Source organism: Batrachochytrium dendrobatidis (assembly GCF_000203795.2).
Source record: "Batrachochytrium dendrobatidis JAM81 unplaced genomic scaffold BATDEscaffold_9, whole genome shotgun sequence".
Taxonomy (NCBI): domain Eukaryota; kingdom Fungi; phylum Chytridiomycota; class Chytridiomycetes; order Rhizophydiales; genus Batrachochytrium; species Batrachochytrium dendrobatidis.
The window spans coordinates 745,774-764,800 of record NW_006281107.1 but is presented as its reverse complement, the minus strand read 5'-3'; the positions used below and the strand labels follow the sequence as shown (position 1 = coordinate 764,800).

Genomic DNA, 19,027 nt, shown 5'->3' with positions numbered 1-19,027 from the left:
GTGTAGCGCGTGATCCACTAAAAAGAGTCTCAAGAATGTGGAAAGGCTGCACAAGTACTGATCGCAGCCAGTAGTTTGCGAATTTTATTGCTATATAGTATTCTGTATCGTCTTTTTATAACACTCGTTCTGGTTTCTTGCTAGTCTTGCCTTTACGGTAAAGCAATCACTTGGTGCATTTAATTTTCTGCTCTCTTGCATTTTTTCAAGTTTCTGGTTTGTATTCTTCGTCTTGTCAATGCTATTTGAACGCACCCGGTTTGTCTTCAAGGAATGCTGCTTGACTCACTCAAGAATGACTTTCATTGTTTATATAATACACTCCATGTTTGACTTGCAGTGCTGGTGGCTACACCCGTCTACTTTGGCCCTATTGCAGTATTTCTGGTTGTGCGATGGCAGCAACCGAAGCAGATTTTCATGATATTTTAAATGCCGAGTCGTTGGTAGACATTGGCAAGCTAAGATCCGCTGCTCGCTATGGTATCCCTGACGAGGTGTGTTTTATATGGAACGATCGTCATCGTTGAATATTACAGCATGCAGCTCCTTGTTGTCGCCGCTACATCTACTCCCCTCATGTTTATCCCATGAATATTGGGGATGGAGTACATTCCTCACCCACAATCATTGCATTAACTCTTATTACCATTCAACTCCGACCATCTCATTTCCTCTAGGTTCGCGGCCAAGTATGGAAATATTTGCTTGGAGTTGAGACTGCTGACAAGTGTAAGTTTGAGTCGTTTTTATTTTTGGTATGGCTTGATAAATGATGGAATAGCTGGCTTGTTTCAGCAAACGACCCCTTTATGCCATTGACTAGTTTTCAGAATTACGTATGCAATGGCTCGTGCTTGATACATGTTTGATTAGACAGCCATTGCTCATTGTGATAAAAAAGATACTGACCATTTAGTTTAATGAATCTGACATGTGTACAAAAACTCTATTGTGTAACCAATTTAATGCTCATCCATGTATATAGCCCAGGAAATTTCTATCCATATGGAAAAGTATCGAGAGTATCTTCAATACAACAAGGAAAATACAACTCTGGTCAAGCGAGTGCGTGGAGAAACCTCTCGCTATTGCTGGCGTCGCAAAAGGGATTTTGAAAAGGCTGGATGTGTAGATATAGAACAAAAGATTGAGAATGTTGTGTCGGCTTATTTGAATGTGCACCATCGATCTCAAAACCTATTGCCAGAGGTATTGATCTCACTCTGTGGCCCAATAGCGTGCTCGTTAGCCATCGAGTCTGAAGTTTATTTCAGTCTTGAGAAGCTTTTGGTCCAAACTGGTAGGACACTAGATCAACTTGATTACTTTCACAAAGTGCGTTTTGATTGCTAATTTGTAATACTGTTTAATATTTTTATAGACGAATTGCTTGCAACAAAGGATTTGAATTCACGACTAGCCAACTTTCTCATGCTGTTTCGTATTCTCATGCCGGATCTGTACAACCATTTTGAAGAGGAGGAAGTCAACTTTCGTGATTGGGCCACATCCTGGTTTCAGTATCTATTGGCACGCGAGCTTCCGTTAGAATGTGTGATGCGACTATGGGACACTTATTTCTCCATGCCAAGTGGATTATCCCTTCATGTATTTGTTTGTTTAGCCATGTTGTCTCATGTCAAGGATAATCTAGAGGAACTGGAGCAGTCAGAAATACACTCCTTGTTGCTAAGACTGCCCGTTTTGGATATGGATAAAATCATATCGCACGCATTTCGGATCAAGTATGAAGTCATGGAGCTAGCATTGTCCGATTTAGATTGATTTAAATACCAAGTAGTTGAATATATCCTTGGTCACTTGAAGGTTTCAGCTGCATGTTTTACATGCAGAATAAACACTGCCTCGACTAGTGGCATGCCGTTCTTGTATTCCATTCATCTGTTGCTAGTGTAAGATATGAGACAACACAGCTCGAGATGGTCGACAGTTTGCTTTTATCAAGAACTGATGCTGATGAAGCTATACCGAGTTTTAACCCCAAACAATCGAATCTGCAAGAATATCATCCATAATCTAGTCATGATGGGTTTAACAAGTTTTATTTTTGTTAAAAGTCGGAATAAATACCAACTCCATCTTCCAATAAAAAGGTTGATACATTGTAATAACTGCCAATTAACAAAACGATCCGTTCAAGAGGTTACGGAAAAGTCTTGGATGAAACTCTGAAATGCTGTTTGGAGCGCTTTGTGAGACGGAGATCTTTAAAGACTCTCCACACATTCTTCCACTTGACTGCATCATCTCGCTATTGATATCTATATCCATCATAGATCGCTTTTCTGGAGAAACCAGTACAGGATATGAAGTAGCCATTATATTATTGATACCTGACAAGGAGGTAGTAGGTGGAAGCGTTGGATGGGTGTGAGACTGATGCATGGAGTGATCTCGATACAACTCGAACGTATCTTGGCAAGACGGCAAGGTGGATGCTATGGGCCATGCAGTTGCTACATTCTGTCGTTTAGCCTAAATCAAAAAATAAACATGATTAGAAATGGGGTTCAATAGAGTCGGAGACAAGAGGTGCAGCGAGTTGGAGATGGTGTCCGTCTTGGCTTATGCTCCCCATTTCTCGCTAAAGCATTGCTTTACACATCAGTTTGTGTAAAGCCGAGTCTTATTCATCAGTTCTCATCATGCTGGATTACATGATCAGAATAGCTACTGTTTCTGAGCCCAGCAAAACAGGCTCTGGAACCATTAGAAATATTAAAATGCTCTTACCTGTGTGGTATCTGTCATGCTCGAGTCAAAAACTCGTTTCTTGCTCGGCATTTCGTAAGTGGGTGACATGTAGGTGAAAATATAGGATAGTACAATGAGACAAGGACGATGCTTAAACTACAGAATATATGGGCAAAGCAGGCGGTTAAAGTAGGAATATCGGCCTTTTATAAGCGAGATTTTCAAAGGAAAATCCGAAACTTTTGCACTGCCAACAATCTGTTTGCGCAGCAACAAAAGTCCAAAACCATTTTGAAACCCAATTGTGTATTAGAATGAATGATGCAAGTGTTCACAAGACCACCAGTTAAAGTAAATTTCATTTCATAGTTATTCAGGTGCTGGCTCAGTAGACTCTGTTACTCCTGTTGCTACTGTCGCCCATTGAAGCTCAACCTCTGACATTCCTTCACCACTCAATTGGCTGGACATGGCCTATAGTACGGTTAGAAACAATCCATCAAATGAGTTAGTCGCAAATATACCCTATCATCCACTACAAATTAAATATGAATATACTGGAATGGGTGTTGCTTTTACCTTTTCGGCTTGCCAGCGCATTTGATAGCTGGCCATTGCCGAGTCATCACCCAATTTTACAAATTCAACGAATCCATCAAAAGCCTAAAATGGTGATCAAATTATGAATTGAGTCAACCATCAATTGTGTTTCAAATACACATGCATACATCCAATAACCTACCTCAAAATGAGTCCGGATAGCCTCCAAATTGGATTCTGAAACAGGAGAGATGGAAATCTTGGTTGATCGATTGTCAATATTAAATGCTCTGGGAGTATATCCGCCACGTCCACGATTCCATCCGCCACGTCCACGTCCTAACCCTGCAACTGGTTTTGCAGTCGGGTCAGTGATGCCCAAACTCTGAGCCTAAATAGTACAGTACATAGATTTAATAACACAGCAGCCGACAATATTGTGCATTGCATCTTTACAAATGATAGCCAACATACCTCGCCCTTGAGTGCCAAAAGTTGTGTTTGCAACTCTGGATCTACAGATTCGCCTGCTGCTGCATCTGTAGTAGAAGTAGTCGTGACAGGTTTGGCAGTAGCTCGTGATTTTATACTTTGAGCTTGAGTGGCTGCCTTTGCGACCATGCTCTCAGTTTGAAGTGAGAGTGATTTGATACTCAGTAGCAACTCCTTTCTATCTTTAGCACTTAGCGTCGTGTCCTTTTCCAATCGCTCCATCATTTTCTTTTGCTCGCCAATCTGTTTGGAAATCAGTGCTTCTTGACTTTTGTGCAATTCGAGTATAGCTTTAGCTTTCTCCTGCTGCATACGACGAAGCTCCTCAGCTGCAGCACGATGTGCATCTGCTGCTGTACCATCGTTGGTTGCATGTTCAGCAGGTACGGTTGCTCCACCCGCAGTCTGTGATGCATCAGTTCGTAGCTGGTAGCGATTGTGTGATGCAACTGCAGGCTTACCGTCAGATCCATGCACTGGACCACTGTTGACTGGTTCCGTTTGCCAATACACCTTGACAAATCGATTGCCAAAAATAGGATCAGGCGACCGATATGCATCCAAGGCTTCGTGCGCATTAGAATATTGAATGACTGCCTTTTGGGTTGCTGGATCTACCTGAATATTCGTTAGTGCACCAAAAGCTTTAAAATAGGCATTAACTTTATCCATGGCGCAAGATTCTAACGGAATATTTTCAACAACGAGTACTGTATCAGATTTTCGAGTACGCTGTTGGTAAGTATGGCCTGCGAATCCTCCACGACCAGATTGACCACCGCCACGAGTAGGCCATGAGCGGCCTTGTTGGTTAAATTGAGGACGAGAGCCAGCTCCAGATAATGGATCCATAGGTCTTGTTCCCATTTGCGGGAAATTTCCTTGATTCGTACCATTTCCTTGCATCATTGCCGAGTTCATTCCAAAGCCTGTCATACCGTTTTGGCGAGCGGTAGCATTCATATTGTCAATCAGTAAAGCCTCAGGCCCATGATTGTAGGGACATGCTTCTCCTCGAAGACAGTAGCCTTTTGCTATAGTTGTAAATTGAATATCAATAGTTTAACAATTAGATGTAGCCATGTTTAACATGCTTATCTTGGAATGAAGTTTACCTTCATAGTTGAAGCAGTGGCCTCTTCGACTGTCCATATTGTTATTTCCTCTGGTATTGTTAGATCGAGAGTCACGATCATTTCTTGAACCAAAACGATGATCCATGCCTTGATTATTATCACGAGAGCCATCGAATTGTTTGGATCCAAGTTCAGTCGATGATTCAGATTTATTATAGGCAGATTCACGGTTCCCATTACTTTGAGTCGTATTGAATGCAGTTCGTGCTATTTTGTCTGGACGATCATCGCTATACTGTGCAACATAATCACTGCCATCATTGGTTTCTTTTCGTGAACGTTTTAATGGAAGTGATGAATTAGCATCTATATCTTGAGTAGCTGATTGGTCATGAGATACAGCGGATAGTTCAATGGCATCGCTTGGCCCTGCTATGGATGCATTGGAAAACGCATCATTGGCTAGTGCCTCGAATAGTTGCTGTACAAAATCTTCGGTTTCTAAAAGTGTTTATAGTGATTGTTGGATACAGTCAGGATCAGTAACTTTTGATGGAGGAAAAAGATCAAGTATGATAAAAGTACACATCACAACCATTCGCTAAGAAATCCACCAATTCTGCCAGACAGTCTTCTTTTAGTGCCGCAACTGCCTTGTCATGCTTTAGCAAAGCAATCACATAATCTGCAAGAACGGTAGAGTCAGCATCAGAGCTAGAATAGAGCCCATACCGTATGTTTAGATATATGACAAGAGTGTAAGATAAATAGCAAAAGAGGATTGAATCTGTTAGCACTACAAAGGAATCTTGCACAATGGAGTGATTTGCAAAGGCTCGCTTGAATATAGTAAATCATCAAGTACATACATTCGCTCAAGAGTACTGACAAGGTAAGTCTTTAATGCTTCAGTGGCTGCTTCAGAAAAAAGCATTATATTGTATTGGTAGGATTTCAAACGAAATGCAATGATTTAATAAGATCAAACCAATTCAAAAGGTTGACAAAAACACCAGTTTGTGGGAATGGTGATTTGTAGTGTTTTAATGAAAACTGGCTGTTTTGTACTTTCAGAATCACTCATGACTAGTGTTTTTCTCATCAGATTCTGGCTTGATGGATATTGAGATTGTACAAATTCTTTATCTAAAAGGTTTAATGAATCTATACATTCAAATGTATAATTTTATCAACAGTAACAATCTCCAATAGATTGACTTTGTGTTTTTATATCAAATATGACGATGGAATTAGATTCACAATCAAATACAATTGTTGAATTCAATGTTTAAATCAAGTTTTACTTTTTCATATCGACATTTATTACAAACATGGTAACGAGTGTGATTTCTAAAGTACATGCAGATCCCATTCTAATTCCTTGTATTAGGTTAAAGTTGCTGTTCTTGGTGCTGCTGGTGGTATTGGCCAGCCTCTCTCGCTTCTGCTCAAGGGCAACATGTCTGTCACTGAACTTGCTCTCTTCGACATCGTCAATACCCCTGGTGTTGCTGCTGATCTGTCGCACATCAACACTCCTGCAAAGGTAATCATGCTGATTTCATGTGCATGAATAGCTTGATCTTTACTGTACCTTGAAGCAGTTCATTTCTGTCAAGTAATCTAACCTTTCTGCATGGATTGTAAAATATTGCTATGGATGGTAACAGGTCACTGGCTATGTGGGTGATGAACAGCTGGCAGATGCTCTCAAGGGTGCTCATATTGTAGTGATCCCAGCAGGTGTGCCTCGTAAACCTGGCATGACTCGTGATGATCTATTCAACATTAATGCTGGTATTGTCAAGAACCTCGCCATTGGTTGTGCCAAGTAAGTCTTGTTGCATCAGTGTTTGAATTGTGCAGTAGATCTAACCCTGACTTAGAAACTGTCCAAAAGCATTCATTGCTGTCATCTCCAACCCTGTCAACTCCACTGTCCCCATTGTTGCCGAGGTCTTCAAACAGCACGGCGTCTTCGACTTCCGTCGCATCTTTGGTGTCACCACTCTTGATGTGGTTCGTGCTGCCTCTTTTGTTAGCGAGATCGCTGGAACTGCTGCTGCATCTACCAACGTTGCTGTGATTGGTGGTCATTCTGGTGCTACCATTCTTCCCATTCTGTCTGCGGTATGTGGTTTTGTGCATTGAATAGTATTTCTTCATGCTCTAACTCTCATTGAATGTTTGGATCTATCGTTTTGAATCTACTATATAGCTTCCCCACCAATTCACCGATGCTCAGCGTGATGCCCTCGTTCAGCGCATCCAGTTTGGTGGTGACGAAGTGGTCAAGGCCAAGAATGGTGCTGGATCTGCTACTCTTTCTATGGCATATGCCGGTGCTCGTTTTGTCAACTCTCTTCTTGAAGCCAGTGTTCACAAGAAAACTGGTATCAAAGAATGCACTTATATCAAGACCGATGTTGCTGCTGCCGATGGTCTCGAATACTTTTCAACTGTTGTCGAACTTGGCGTAAGTTGGTTCTACTGCCGAAAATGATCCTTGACTTTGTTTTCAAACTTGTTCATCTACACCACAGCGTCTAGATATAGTATCACTCACATCGACAATGGTTTATATAGGTTGATGGTGTTGCTGTTGCTCACCCACTCCCCAATCTCTCTGCCCACGAAAAGGTTCTCTACACGGCTGCTGCTGCTGAGCTCAAGGCTAACATTCAAAAGGGTGTCGACTTTGTTGCCAAGGCTTCTCTTTAAATTGAATCTTGAAATATTATTGCTTTATTGTCTTGTACTGACTGTACGTTTTCTGGGTCTTTATTGCATTGTTTTTTGGTGGTGATTATATCTCCTTTGGTTGGTGTTATATTTTACTACTGGGCTGGAGCAGTTGATCGTTTGGTTCGTTCTCGATGAAGCTCCAAGTTTTTGGGCCGTTTTGGAATGGATGGAATCAGGAACGAGTTGGTATCCTCAGATTGTTCTAAAGTCTGCGCATCCATATCTGATGCCTCTGAAAAAACAAACTTTTCTGAGCTGTGTGATAAATGTCTTCGTATCTACATTGTTTGATCAATAGTATAATGTGAATATTTATGATACACAACAAGCATATTGCGTGCTAAAATATACACTACCGAATTGGCTGGCCGTAAAGAAATAGATGCATTGGTAGTTGGCATGGGCGAGTTGCACATTGGTTCTGATAATTAGAAACCAACAGGTTGGGTTAGTTGCATCTTGTAGTATTGGTTTGTGCTGTCCAGTTAAACTCACCAATTGCACCAGGATCGTTTGTAGCAGTTGTCCATCTATTGCCTTTGATTGTTCGTGTCGCACTTCGTTTTGAATCATCCAAAGACAATCCTTGCACTCGTTCTCGTGTTCCTCCAAACTCACCACTAGTCAATCGAGAAAACCATCCCTGGATCGTTGCGTATAAATACCAGTGTCCATCTCAATATTAGCCTTGAATGCATATGAACATTGCATAATTTTACACATTGATTCATATCAACCAAAATCCAATGTCATGATTAGACTAACCTGCTTTGTAGTAGCGGGTGAAAGCTGAGGAAAATCAGTCGCCTCAGGACTTTGCCCAGATCTTGTTCGCCTTTCTTTACATAGCTTGGCAAACACATCACCACACTCTTTTCTATTTGTCCATGCAACTTCCCCAGCCCTCTGATCCATCCAGTTTTTAATATCAATATCCGCGCCAAAATCCAACAAAGTCCGAACGACATCTGCTCCCTTCCAATGCTCTTCTTTTGATAACCATTTTTTGGTAGCAGGTTCCTGTTGCGACAAATTGTTTACAGCATACATCAATGCTGTCCATCCGTTGATTTTACTTTGTGCGTTGCATTCAGCACCGTTCTGTAACAGGAAAATAACAATTTCCGTGCATCCTGAATTCGCCGCGAGCATGAGTGGAGTCAGCCCAGTCATCCCACCAGTAAGATTCACGTTTGCACCCGATTCGCAAAGAAGTTGGGTGACTTGGAGACTGGCAGTACGTACTGCACAGGTCAGGGATGTCAGTCCAAAACTAGATGTGGCATCGATTTGAGCACCGTGATGAAGAAGAAGCTTGACATGAGGAAGATCACCGTTTAACGAGGCAAGCATTAAAGGTGTCCATCCATATGCGTTTGAATCGTTGGCATTTGCACCCAGCTGATAAATACATTTAAGTTTAGTTCAAGAATAAATACGAGTAAACAGCTGGTGACAGATTCATGTCATGCATGGATTATCATTGCATTACCTTGAGAAGCAATTGTGACACTTCCAAGTGAGCCCCAGATACTATTTATTACCAGTCAAATGAGCATGATTCAGTACAAATTGGTCCATGAGCGGATAAATCAGTTTAATTTGTAAATGCATCAAAACATGACGTTGTATCTACTCATGCACAACAGCACGGACATTTTAGATTTCATGTACCTGAAAGCAAGAGAGCAGTCGAGCCATGACTATCAGTATGTGTAAGCAATATCTGTACAGCAGGCTGATTTTTATTGGAGCATATCTTTGATAGCAGCAAAGAGTTTCCGCTCTTGACTGCATTAAACACAACCTACAAGACCAAAAACAATAAGTCATGCCAAAATACTCGTATGTATTACAAATACAGTCAAGATACACGTTCGTAGCCATAGTTTGATACAAAGCATCTATTAGATGCAACTTGTGACCGAGGAATAAACGCATGATAGTTATACTCGCACCATACCTTGGATAGCTCTTCCACACTAAGTTCATCTACATCACTTGTGGTTAGAACCTGCTCGCTTTTTACTTCCATTGATGAGAATGGCACAAACCCCAAATATTAGGTTTGATGATGTTGAGTTGGGTTACCAATTTGTCGCGATTAAGGTTATGAATTGTGTTGGATTTAGTATCTCGTCCAAACTTGGTATCAAATCGCAGACTAAATATGCCTACTATCTATCGAGGCATAAACTATGCATTTCATACAGTCTTCAATAACTTGAAAAGACTATTGACCAACCATAGTGTCCAGCTCGTATAGCTTATCCCACTCCAAAATATATATCTTGGCCACCACCAACTCATGCAAGCTTGGCAAAATCACTTTTATTTAAAATTATATCATGCTGTAACATCATCGAGTCAGATAAAACATGGCATTGCAAGAATGGTCCACAAAAAACCCAACAAGTGTATTGCAGCTAATAGGAGTCTGCCACTAGTCGTTGAACATATGAAGGTGGATGAGGACCACTAAATAATTCAATTTGGTTTTAAACCATTTAGTAAAACTATATAATAAATACCGAAATAGAATGGACAAAAAATACTAACTTGTTGGTGATAAACAAGGAGAGAAACTCGGGTGCGACATAGTCGTAATTGGGATTTAACAAATCCACATTCTTCGTGATCTCAGCTACAAATCAACATACAGCACCAGACATGTTACCATGGGACTACCAACTACAATAAATATTTACAGTTTAACAATAGATCTAGTACCATCAGTAAAGTTGCTCATTGTGTTTGGACTGATACAGTGGTTAAACACGCCAGAGTCGTATGGGTAGATGGGTGACAATGTGTGTAATCCAGTGCACACTACAACTGGAGTAGAATGATGTTTAGCAGCAGCAGCTACAACATGACTTCCACTGACTGCTACAATACCGCCATTTGCAGTAACTAGTTTAAAATTCAAAAGTAGTCGACATTGGTTAAACTGGATCGTATACTTGAAATAGATCTAGAATTGGATCAATGGAAATCAGGGGAAAACTCACCTGCATGAGTTCCAAGAATAACCTTGTTCATTCGAGACATGATGGCAAAAATAGTTGAATCTGTAATTAAAGTTGTATCAATTCCTGCCATTCCCAGTGATGCTGCCATATCATGTCCAGTATAGCTAAATTCATAATATACCGTGTTAGTTCATGCTGAATACGATTGACAAATGATATTGTAATCAAATAGAATGCATCAAGCGTACAATGGTGCTGTCTCGGCGACAATAACCTTGAATCGGCGTAGTTTTGCAGCTTCTTTAAGAAATTGCTCTACAATAGGCGAGCCTCCAATAGTCATGATAAATTCACTGAAATAGTACGATAAATTAGTATCTGAACAAATACAATTTTATCTACAGTTCATTGAATCTTACTCTGAATGAATATGCTCTAATGCCTGTGCTGCAATGTTTGAAGATGCAGTCTCCAGCTCGTCCATTAATTCAACCAAACTCTGCTTGAGAGCACTCTTCATCTGTAATATCCAAAACAATAGTCAAGACAATTTGCAGCTTGTGATCAATACATTCCGGTAACACAAGGCTCTAAAATAAAAACTTCATGACTCAAACTCTAGGAATCGAATCGTCATGAGTTTCAAAGTAGATCTCTACAGAATAATACAGTAAAAAGGATATTGTCTCTAAAACTGCCACTTTCGTCTAATTCATCTGAATCCTGTGGTTTTGAAGATTCTGTCCCGATCGCAGTTGCTTCTTCAGCAATCAGCTGAAGAACTCGTCTGGTAATACTACCAACAGAAAGCTCTATATATCACCATGTCAGCACTTTATACTGCAAAAGTCGATCCATAAACTCAAAATGATCCATACCAATTGGCTGGCCTTGTTCTAAACGGGAATCAACCTCCATGATAACAGATTTGAGTTCATCGACATCATTCCATCTGCTTCCACCAATAACAGTCCGGATTAGCCTCAAGGTCTCGAGAGCAACTGGTAACGAGCCAACAAGCACTCTATCAAAAAGAATCAAGTGGATTGAAAACAGCCAGGTTAACATCATTGGTATTTCTGTAGGCAATAGCAAGTGCATACTGAGAATGTACCTGCGGTTGAGTTTGGTTACTAAAGCATCTACTTGGTACTCAATATCCCGAGATAGTTTGGCAGTCATGGTTTTCAATTCAATAAAGTTGGAATGAAGATTCAAAGTCTCGATCTTTACATTCTCAAATGAACCAGTTAATGACTACTGACAGCAATTATCACTTGTTTTAATCCCTCATTAAATGTACAAAAATAATAAAACCAAAACTTATTATTGCCAACCTCATTAGTGATTCAATCCAATTGTTTTAAACTAATCTAGCATTTAAAATGATCTTTAACAGTATATCTCAAACTGAAAACCAATTCCCATCACACAGGTCGGGCGAAAGAATAACGCACCAAATCCATACAGAAATCTCTAGGAGATATTTTGGAAAGCTTTAGAATCTCGCCAAGCGAGGAAGCTCCATCACCAAAAGCCAGTCCACAATTTGCATTGACTTCCAAAACCAACGCATCAGGCTTATCAAACGATTGAGTGCGAATATCTACGCGACCGTATCCGTTTCCCCCACATGCAGTGTAAGCACGACGAGCAAGATCTTGCAGATGGGATTGCCATTCGCTAGGTGCCAAGTCGTACCACACCATACTGGATTCTGTCATGGCAGGTGCTTCACTGCCTAGTTCATATCCATCCCAGTATCTATCAAAAGCAAGAATCCGCTCCTCAGTTTTCAAGGCTGGATTAAACACTCGCTCGGCTACGGGATAGACTTTGACGCCATCCCTGGAATCACCCGTACATAGAGCAGTAAATTCACGACCTGGAAGAAACTTTTCAATAAATATTCCCTGCGAAGTCAACTGGCATAGTTTTTCGATTTGACAAAGTGCTTCCTCTTTTGAATGGACAATCGACGTGTCGCTGATGTTCATACTTGCATAAGATACAGATGGCTTGATAATCATTGGCCAGCTAAACCAGTTGGAAATCGCAATGAATTGGGTTCAGCTAATCAAGAATTTTAAACATTTAAATCTTCAAATAAAAAATACCTAAGGATTTTTTCAGATGCAGCAATATCGGCTAGCTCAGTTCCTGGATTGATCTCTTGAAATGGAGACGTCTCAACATTAAACTTGATGAGTTGCTACAATAATACAGTCAGTTTACTTGTAAATCCAAGGTTAAAACATTGATAGATGACTCACTCGTTTAAGAGCAGGCTTGCTGGTGGTACCATCGTAGAAATGAGCATCCGCACCAGAAAACGGAATATTGGCGTTCTGAAGATTTTTTACAACAGAAATCCCCTAACAATAGGCATGCGTGTAAAATATAAATGAGATTATCAGCATCTACAATTCATCAGTGCTAAAGCGCAACTCAAACATATCCATCTATTACAACTAAAGCAAAGGGAAGATCAAAGCTTACAGGATACCCATCCAGTTCTGTTCCATCGCACAAATTAATCACCAGCATGTGCTCTCCGCTAGCACGCTTTTGAGCAAGCTGATTAATAATTTGCTGCTGTGTCTCAATTGCTATTGGGATAATCTCCACTTTGGTTTTTGGGTCGCATATCTGTAGCGTTTTTTGTAACAGTTGAACATCATCACTTTTGCCGTGCTATTGAAATAGTATAAAATAATACTAATTAGCACCATATAAATGGATTTAAAACTAGGATTGTTGAATAGACATTCGATACAGCAAGGTCTTTTATTTTCAGCTAGTGTTGGCATAGATTGTCGCGACAAAGGCAATGGATTGTAAATAGTTACCTCTGTGCTAAGAAGCAGCTGCCTGTTGGCATCTCCAAGATTTTCCGAAAATGTACCCATAAAAATATAGATAGATGCTGGCCATTGTGTGCTACTGGGCTTGGTGTTTGTTTGCATACCCAGTATTGAAGCACTCATTTCTAACAAAAGTAGCTTAACAGATACGTGAATCAAGTGTATGAAAGATGATATCAAAAGGTGAAAAACTTGATTTTGTTTTATGCAAAAATCAGTTTTAAGCTTTGCATACATTTCAATTTTGTTTGTTTTGATGTTAGTGTCATGCAAAACACTTTATTTTCGCTCATCATTGAAAAATATCGAGTTATTATAGCTTGGTTTAAACCGTCAAATTATGGTTGTGAATCAATCAGCACTTTGTTCATCACAACTACCGTAAACATTTCCATAGTTTTTCAGGCAGTATTTAATTGACTTCAAGCAATATATTTGAAAAAATCAACCTTGTATTTGATTTCAGTTTCGATGATCAATAAAATAGCGTTTTAGTTTGACGATAGTTTCCTCGTACGGCTTGATAGCAGCACCACCTTCTACAATTGCATCATGAAATTTCAGGTCCAAAATGGCCTTGTATTCATCATATGTGTATTGTCCAGAGTTTTTAGGAATCATTTTCAGAATAGCCTATAACCACAGAAAATCATCCCGTTAGGCTTTTCTTTGATCAATCATATCAAAAAGGTAATATAAATTACTAACCTCAACATCCAGTCCAAGTAACTCGTAGTAGGTCTTAGCACGATCAAGACTTTCTTGGTGAGCACATGCCAGATTGGTTAGATTTTGCTGGAGTGATTGAATGTTTCGAACAAGTCTTAAAACACCATTGAGATTCACGGTGCGGATATATCGGAGATTAAAGATAAGCACTTGTGCCATAAGTTCTCCAAGTCCGTCAAACAAAAACCTAATCAGTTTAATTAGCCGTGTATAGTTACAGGCTTTGCATTTTGCAAATCCAAACAAGTCATGATATTATTAGCTATATACAACTTGCCTAGTTTTTCGTATTGGCAAAGCTGTAACGACCACTTCCTCGGCTGCAGATAAATCCATATTTAGCATGGATATGTACGGATCAGGACTCGGATTAGAGTCGTCTGATACATATGTGCCCTATATAATATAGACAAATTTAGTCAGTTTTTAGTGTTCAAGCAGTAACACATAGCATCCTTCAAAAACTTGCCTCGCGTAATGCAAGATCCAAGTAGTACATGGAATGACACCGAAGCTCAACCCTGAGCGAATAGATGCATTTTTTTTCCAGTGCCTTGAACGAGTTGGCCAATACGCTAAATCGATTTGCCATTTCTGTTGTCATTTCTGCTTGAGGAAGCTCAGAAGAGTCAACAATTAGCTGAGGAAGACTATCTGATGACAATCTCACATACTCAGTCTAAAATAACGAGTGAGCCAATTTTGCAAACTAATTGTTACAAACAAATGTTATATCAATCAAATTTACCAATGATTCAACAGAATTTTCAAACACTTTAGTTGCAACAAGTCCAGTGCTGCTGCCAGTATCCCCTTTCATGTACATAATTTGGGCTGCAAGCCATTCCTAAAGTATTATGTTGGTTGAAAAATTACTCTGGCTGTTTTAATCAAATACAAATTATGTTTGTCAATATACCATGCTGTAGTGCAGTTGAGCAAGTCCCTGTAATCGTCGAGACTCAAAAATCAGCTCACTGCGATGAAATGATCGCTCTCCCTTGAGCTTCATTTCCAAATCTGTTTCCTAACATATATGTTTCAACATTAAACCCATTGATGTTGACTAAATAGTCGTCAGGGATTTGAATAGTGCAATGCTAGATTTACTTTTTGCCATGCAGCTTGATTCCGATTCATTTGAGCTGGTGTATCAAACGCGTCCGTCCTATAATCAAAATCATGCATTCATCAAACCAACACGTCATTTAAACATATCGAGTAGCTAGCCATCTGAAACCTACAAAAACAAATTTTCAGCCATCAACTCTGTAAGTTTTTCGTTTTTTGTCCACGCAAACGATATAGAGCCAGAGTTCTCAGATCCAGATTGTTCCGTGGAAATCAAAGTACGAAATCTGCTCAGGCATTTTTCATGGAATTTTTCCAAAATAAACTCGAGTGACTTCAAAAACTCTTCTTTGTGAATAGGGATTGTATTTGACATTTTGCACATGCTTTGGAGTAGATAACCAAGTGCAATCACGCTCTAGAATATGGTATTTAAAGTCAGCAATACAGGCTAGATGAGTTTAAATATGACTCTTGCTTGCCTTTAACAGAGGAAACGATGGTTCAGGAAGCTGGTCTGTTTGAAATGAATCAATTCCTGAAAAAGTGCCAGTAGTAAGTGACAGCTACAACACATTTATCATATATTGATGCAATGCTTTTACCATTAATGAAATTGTGATAAAAGTTGGTAACCAAATCATGAGTCTGAGGTAAAAATACGTTCAACACAAAGTCTTCCAAAAATACGTGGAAAACTCCAGGACTATTTTAAACTGTAAGTAAAGTATTTAAACACAGCAGATGCTACAGATACAAAAATGCGTATGAAATTTGAAATTTTGGCATGTATATACCTAATTCCAACAGCTTGCTCAAGACTGTCAGTAAACTGCATTGTGGGTTTGAACGCAATCAAAATATTGGATGCTTCTGGACGAATAAGTGGCTTGTGTCCATTGGAAAGTACATTTGCATACTTGTCCACCACCCCTTTTCCTACCAAAGTATCATTTACGCTACACTTTGCCAAGTCGGCATCTTTCCAAATTTCATCCTGGTCTTCGTTTTCGGAAATGACACATAGTGTTGAATTAGAGGCTCCATTGATCCGAAATACTTGCTAGGTGACGAGAGTTTTTGTATCAATGTTTTGAAAACAGTTTATAAAAATATTAGTTTAAATTAGACACATTGAATCTTATTGCAAACAATAGAAATACCTTGCCAATTCGCTCGGCCGGTTTTCGTTTATCGCGAAGTATTTCGTTCATGGACGAAACAGTGTTTGTACTAGCGATAGTTTTTTCTACAGTAATCAGATAGTCGTATAACACGGTCTTGACTTCTCCCTGAACAGCATGACATATATCAGATGCAGTGTATGGAACTGCGCTCCATATTAAATAATTTGATTTAACACGACAAATCGTTTGAAATAGCATCTCGACATTATTATCTCTGAAAAACAAACAAATACACACTACCTTTGTCTTTATCAATCTATTATAAAATATGAATTAGCTATAATAGTTTTGATATATCTCACCAACAAATTGATGAGCTTACCCCACCCTCTCCGCTAGCCACTTTGAGAATAAACATATGGCTCATTACAATACATTCAAATCTATCATAGAGAGTCAAAAGAATGGATGCCAAAGGGTTGTTTTCTGCTGGAGAGTCATCGAAATTTCCATCGTGGGAAAGTGGTTGATTGGTTGTACTGTAATTGTTCAAAAACTAAAGGTTAAACTTTATAATTCACTGATGAACACGATAAATCTGCCAAAAGATGATAAACAACATGCCTATGCTCCTGCTCTTCGATCGTCTTTTCAACAACACCAAATAGCTCTTGAGTGACTCTACTATCAATTACCTTTATGGATTGGTAGTCCCGTGTATAAAAACCATTGATCAGGTCAAATGGCTTTGGTTATTCATGCATAGTTATACGCAGTTGTTACCTTGAGACCATCTTCCAGCTTATCCAATACTTTTAAACTTTCCACTAATGCTTGCAAGTAGCAAAATGAGTTGGTTTCTGGATTTGACTCGAAATCATCAAACAGCTATTGAATGATTCATGAGTTGATACACATCATTGGTATGGTTAAGCCACACGTAATCTAAACGATTGGTGCAATTACATACTTCTGGTTTGATTTGATCAAACACATAGTCCAGCTTGGTCCTTGTAAAAAATTGATACTCATTTCCTAAATATTAAATAGATTGCATGTTAGTAAAGTAGATTTGCTTGGCATAACAGACTATTTGATCACAAGAAACTCACCAATTGCAATCTCAACATTTTCTTTGGATGTGCTAAAGTTTAACACCACACAATAAATATAAATGATTCTGCATTGATACGTTTGCATTATTATAGTTTTGATTGGTGAAGCTATACTTTAGGATTGGTTCAATTCTTGCCATTGCTGGTGCGGTTTTTAAATATAGATGATCGTGAATTTCTTCTAAAATCAAATCATACACTTGCTGTTGAAACAAATACAATTATTTAGGATCAATCATCATATACACACATAATAAAAAACATGCATATTAAGCATTAGGGTTACCTTGCTCATTTGTGCCAACTTTTCTTTGACAGTATCCATAGCTCCGATATCTACCACGTCGCTCGCATTTAGGGTTCGAATTGAACTGACAAGCGTTTTAACAGCAGTAAGATAGTACTTTCCATCTATAAGAGTTTGAATTTTTGTGGGTGAACGCTGGAGCTCATCGCTATACAGACAAGTGGATCAGTTATGAAATGGATTAATATATAGATGACATTTCATGACAAGGTAAACAATCCAACTTGCATGCTTTCAAGAATTCTGCTCATTTCTTTAAACTGGATACTTTTAACCCATAGATGAAGTAGATCGAATCGTTTGCATTCCAGCCAGTTTTTAGATTTTTCAAGGTTTTCTCGCATTTCTTGTACCTTTTTTTGAGACTCTAGATACCAGTGCTAGTTAGATACAGTAAACCTTTTAATTTATATCACTATCTAGTAGTTACCTGAGATTGTGTCTACGACAGAACTAAATGTTTGAATAGCACTATTGAATGCCTGATGATAATCTATTGATTGATGGATCCAACAAAAGCAAGTCAATGCATATATCATGACATATCTGGATTTAAACCTCGATTGATTTAGCATTGTGTTTTACCATTGACAATCAGGTCCATGGCCTTTTCTAGAGAATCGTGAATATCACAGAATGATTCGTAGTCGCGTCCAAGAGAGCTACCATCCAACAATGAAAGAGCATATGGGATAGGGTTAAACTAGACATATTATTCAATGTTAGTGTTTAGATGGTTAAAACTACAAGTGATATCTCGACTTTTCATTTCTCAAATAGAAACAACAGTTTAAAGTAGAATGTATTGGAGTATATTGAATGCAAGACTTGATGCTTGCCTCATTTGCAGTCATAAAGTCCCAGTTCAAACGAACCACACTCATGACTTCGGTGACAAGTGGAGGCAGAGAGTTTGCCTCTTCAATTTCTGGACTAGTTATTGGCCTGGTATTTCCTTCCTGTCCAGGCACTACAACGCCAGTAGGAGTCTTGCCATCTCGCTTTCCAACGCGATATCGTCCAGCAAACATGATGTAGATTCAAGTCGGAATAAACTCGACCAACGACAAGATCGCGATGAACAATCTGGATGGTTTGAATCAACTCATGATGATGTCTTATAAAACACAGTTACATAACATATCGCCACGACCTATTAACCAAACCGTAATGTATACGAAATAAGCGTGGTAAATCAATAGGAATACATTGTACAGTTGGATAGACTCGAATATTTTAATGGATTCATTGTGCAGATCAGCAATTCTTTA

General features: G+C 39.1%; 6 protein-coding genes across 6 annotated transcripts; 2 read left to right on the top strand and 4 right to left on the bottom strand.

The window, feature by feature from the left end:
• Positions 1 to 395: 395 nt before the first annotated feature.
• BATDEDRAFT_20192 (uncharacterized protein) lies at positions 396 to 2,478 on the top strand (the record flags this gene model as incomplete). The annotated part of the gene is made up of 4 exons (XM_006680233.1): positions 396 to 497; positions 681 to 732; positions 989 to 1,303; positions 1,385 to 2,478. The coding sequence occupies 4 exons, from the start codon at positions 396 to 398 to the stop codon at positions 1,786 to 1,788; spliced, it is 873 nt and encodes a 290-aa protein (XP_006680296.1). The 3' UTR covers positions 1,789 to 2,478.
• Positions 2,479 to 3,041: 563 nt separating this feature from the next.
• BATDEDRAFT_35567 (uncharacterized protein) lies at positions 3,042 to 5,829 on the bottom strand. Its single transcript, XM_006680355.1, has 7 exons — positions 5,696 to 5,829; positions 5,422 to 5,540; positions 4,866 to 5,327; positions 3,733 to 4,784; positions 3,461 to 3,649; positions 3,298 to 3,381; positions 3,042 to 3,192 (listed from the first exon to the last, which is right to left on the bottom strand). The coding sequence occupies exons 1-7, from the start codon at positions 5,758 to 5,760 to the stop codon at positions 3,088 to 3,090; spliced, it is 2,076 nt and encodes a 691-aa protein (XP_006680418.1). The 5' UTR covers positions 5,761 to 5,829; the 3' UTR covers positions 3,042 to 3,087.
• A 312-nt stretch (positions 5,830 to 6,141) lies between these two features.
• BATDEDRAFT_17222 (uncharacterized protein) lies at positions 6,142 to 7,592 on the top strand. The gene is made up of 6 exons (XM_006680211.1): positions 6,142 to 6,160; positions 6,217 to 6,372; positions 6,497 to 6,657; positions 6,713 to 6,956; positions 7,045 to 7,302; positions 7,413 to 7,592. Exons 1-6 carry the CDS (start codon positions 6,158 to 6,160, stop codon positions 7,545 to 7,547), a joined length of 957 nt encoding a protein of 318 aa, XP_006680274.1. The 5' UTR covers positions 6,142 to 6,157; the 3' UTR covers positions 7,548 to 7,592.
• A 2,405-nt stretch (positions 7,593 to 9,997) lies between these two features.
• Positions 9,998 to 11,725, bottom strand: BATDEDRAFT_90311 (translation initiation factor eIF2B subunit beta; the record flags this gene model as incomplete). The annotated part of the gene is made up of 9 exons (XM_006680432.1): positions 9,998 to 10,049; positions 10,131 to 10,215; positions 10,302 to 10,484; positions 10,583 to 10,707; positions 10,792 to 10,896; positions 10,963 to 11,063; positions 11,213 to 11,355; positions 11,422 to 11,567; positions 11,658 to 11,725. The coding sequence occupies 9 exons, from the start codon at positions 11,723 to 11,725 to the stop codon at positions 9,998 to 10,000; spliced, it is 1,008 nt and encodes a 335-aa protein (XP_006680495.1).
• A 149-nt stretch (positions 11,726 to 11,874) lies between these two features.
• BATDEDRAFT_33473 (uncharacterized protein) lies at positions 11,875 to 13,552 on the bottom strand. The gene is made up of 5 exons (XM_006680327.1): positions 13,393 to 13,552; positions 13,043 to 13,237; positions 12,817 to 12,918; positions 12,661 to 12,755; positions 11,875 to 12,580 (listed from the first exon to the last, which is right to left on the bottom strand). Exons 1-5 carry the CDS (start codon positions 13,528 to 13,530, stop codon positions 11,971 to 11,973), a joined length of 1,140 nt encoding a protein of 379 aa, XP_006680390.1. The 5' UTR covers positions 13,531 to 13,552; the 3' UTR covers positions 11,875 to 11,970.
• A 317-nt stretch (positions 13,553 to 13,869) lies between these two features.
• BATDEDRAFT_26302 (uncharacterized protein) lies at positions 13,870 to 18,787 on the bottom strand (the record flags this gene model as incomplete). The annotated part of the gene is made up of 21 exons (XM_006680292.1): positions 13,870 to 14,040; positions 14,116 to 14,323; positions 14,634 to 14,815; positions 14,885 to 14,983; positions 15,056 to 15,163; positions 15,247 to 15,304; positions 15,381 to 15,625; positions 15,844 to 15,913; positions 16,005 to 16,270; positions 16,371 to 16,630; positions 16,770 to 16,890; positions 16,916 to 17,029; positions 17,118 to 17,222; positions 17,305 to 17,369; positions 17,447 to 17,478; positions 17,564 to 17,652; positions 17,736 to 17,904; positions 17,973 to 18,123; positions 18,187 to 18,249; positions 18,342 to 18,459; positions 18,632 to 18,787. The coding sequence occupies 21 exons, from the start codon at positions 18,785 to 18,787 to the stop codon at positions 13,870 to 13,872; spliced, it is 2,850 nt and encodes a 949-aa protein (XP_006680355.1).
• Between the last annotated feature and the right edge of the window lie 240 nt (positions 18,788 to 19,027).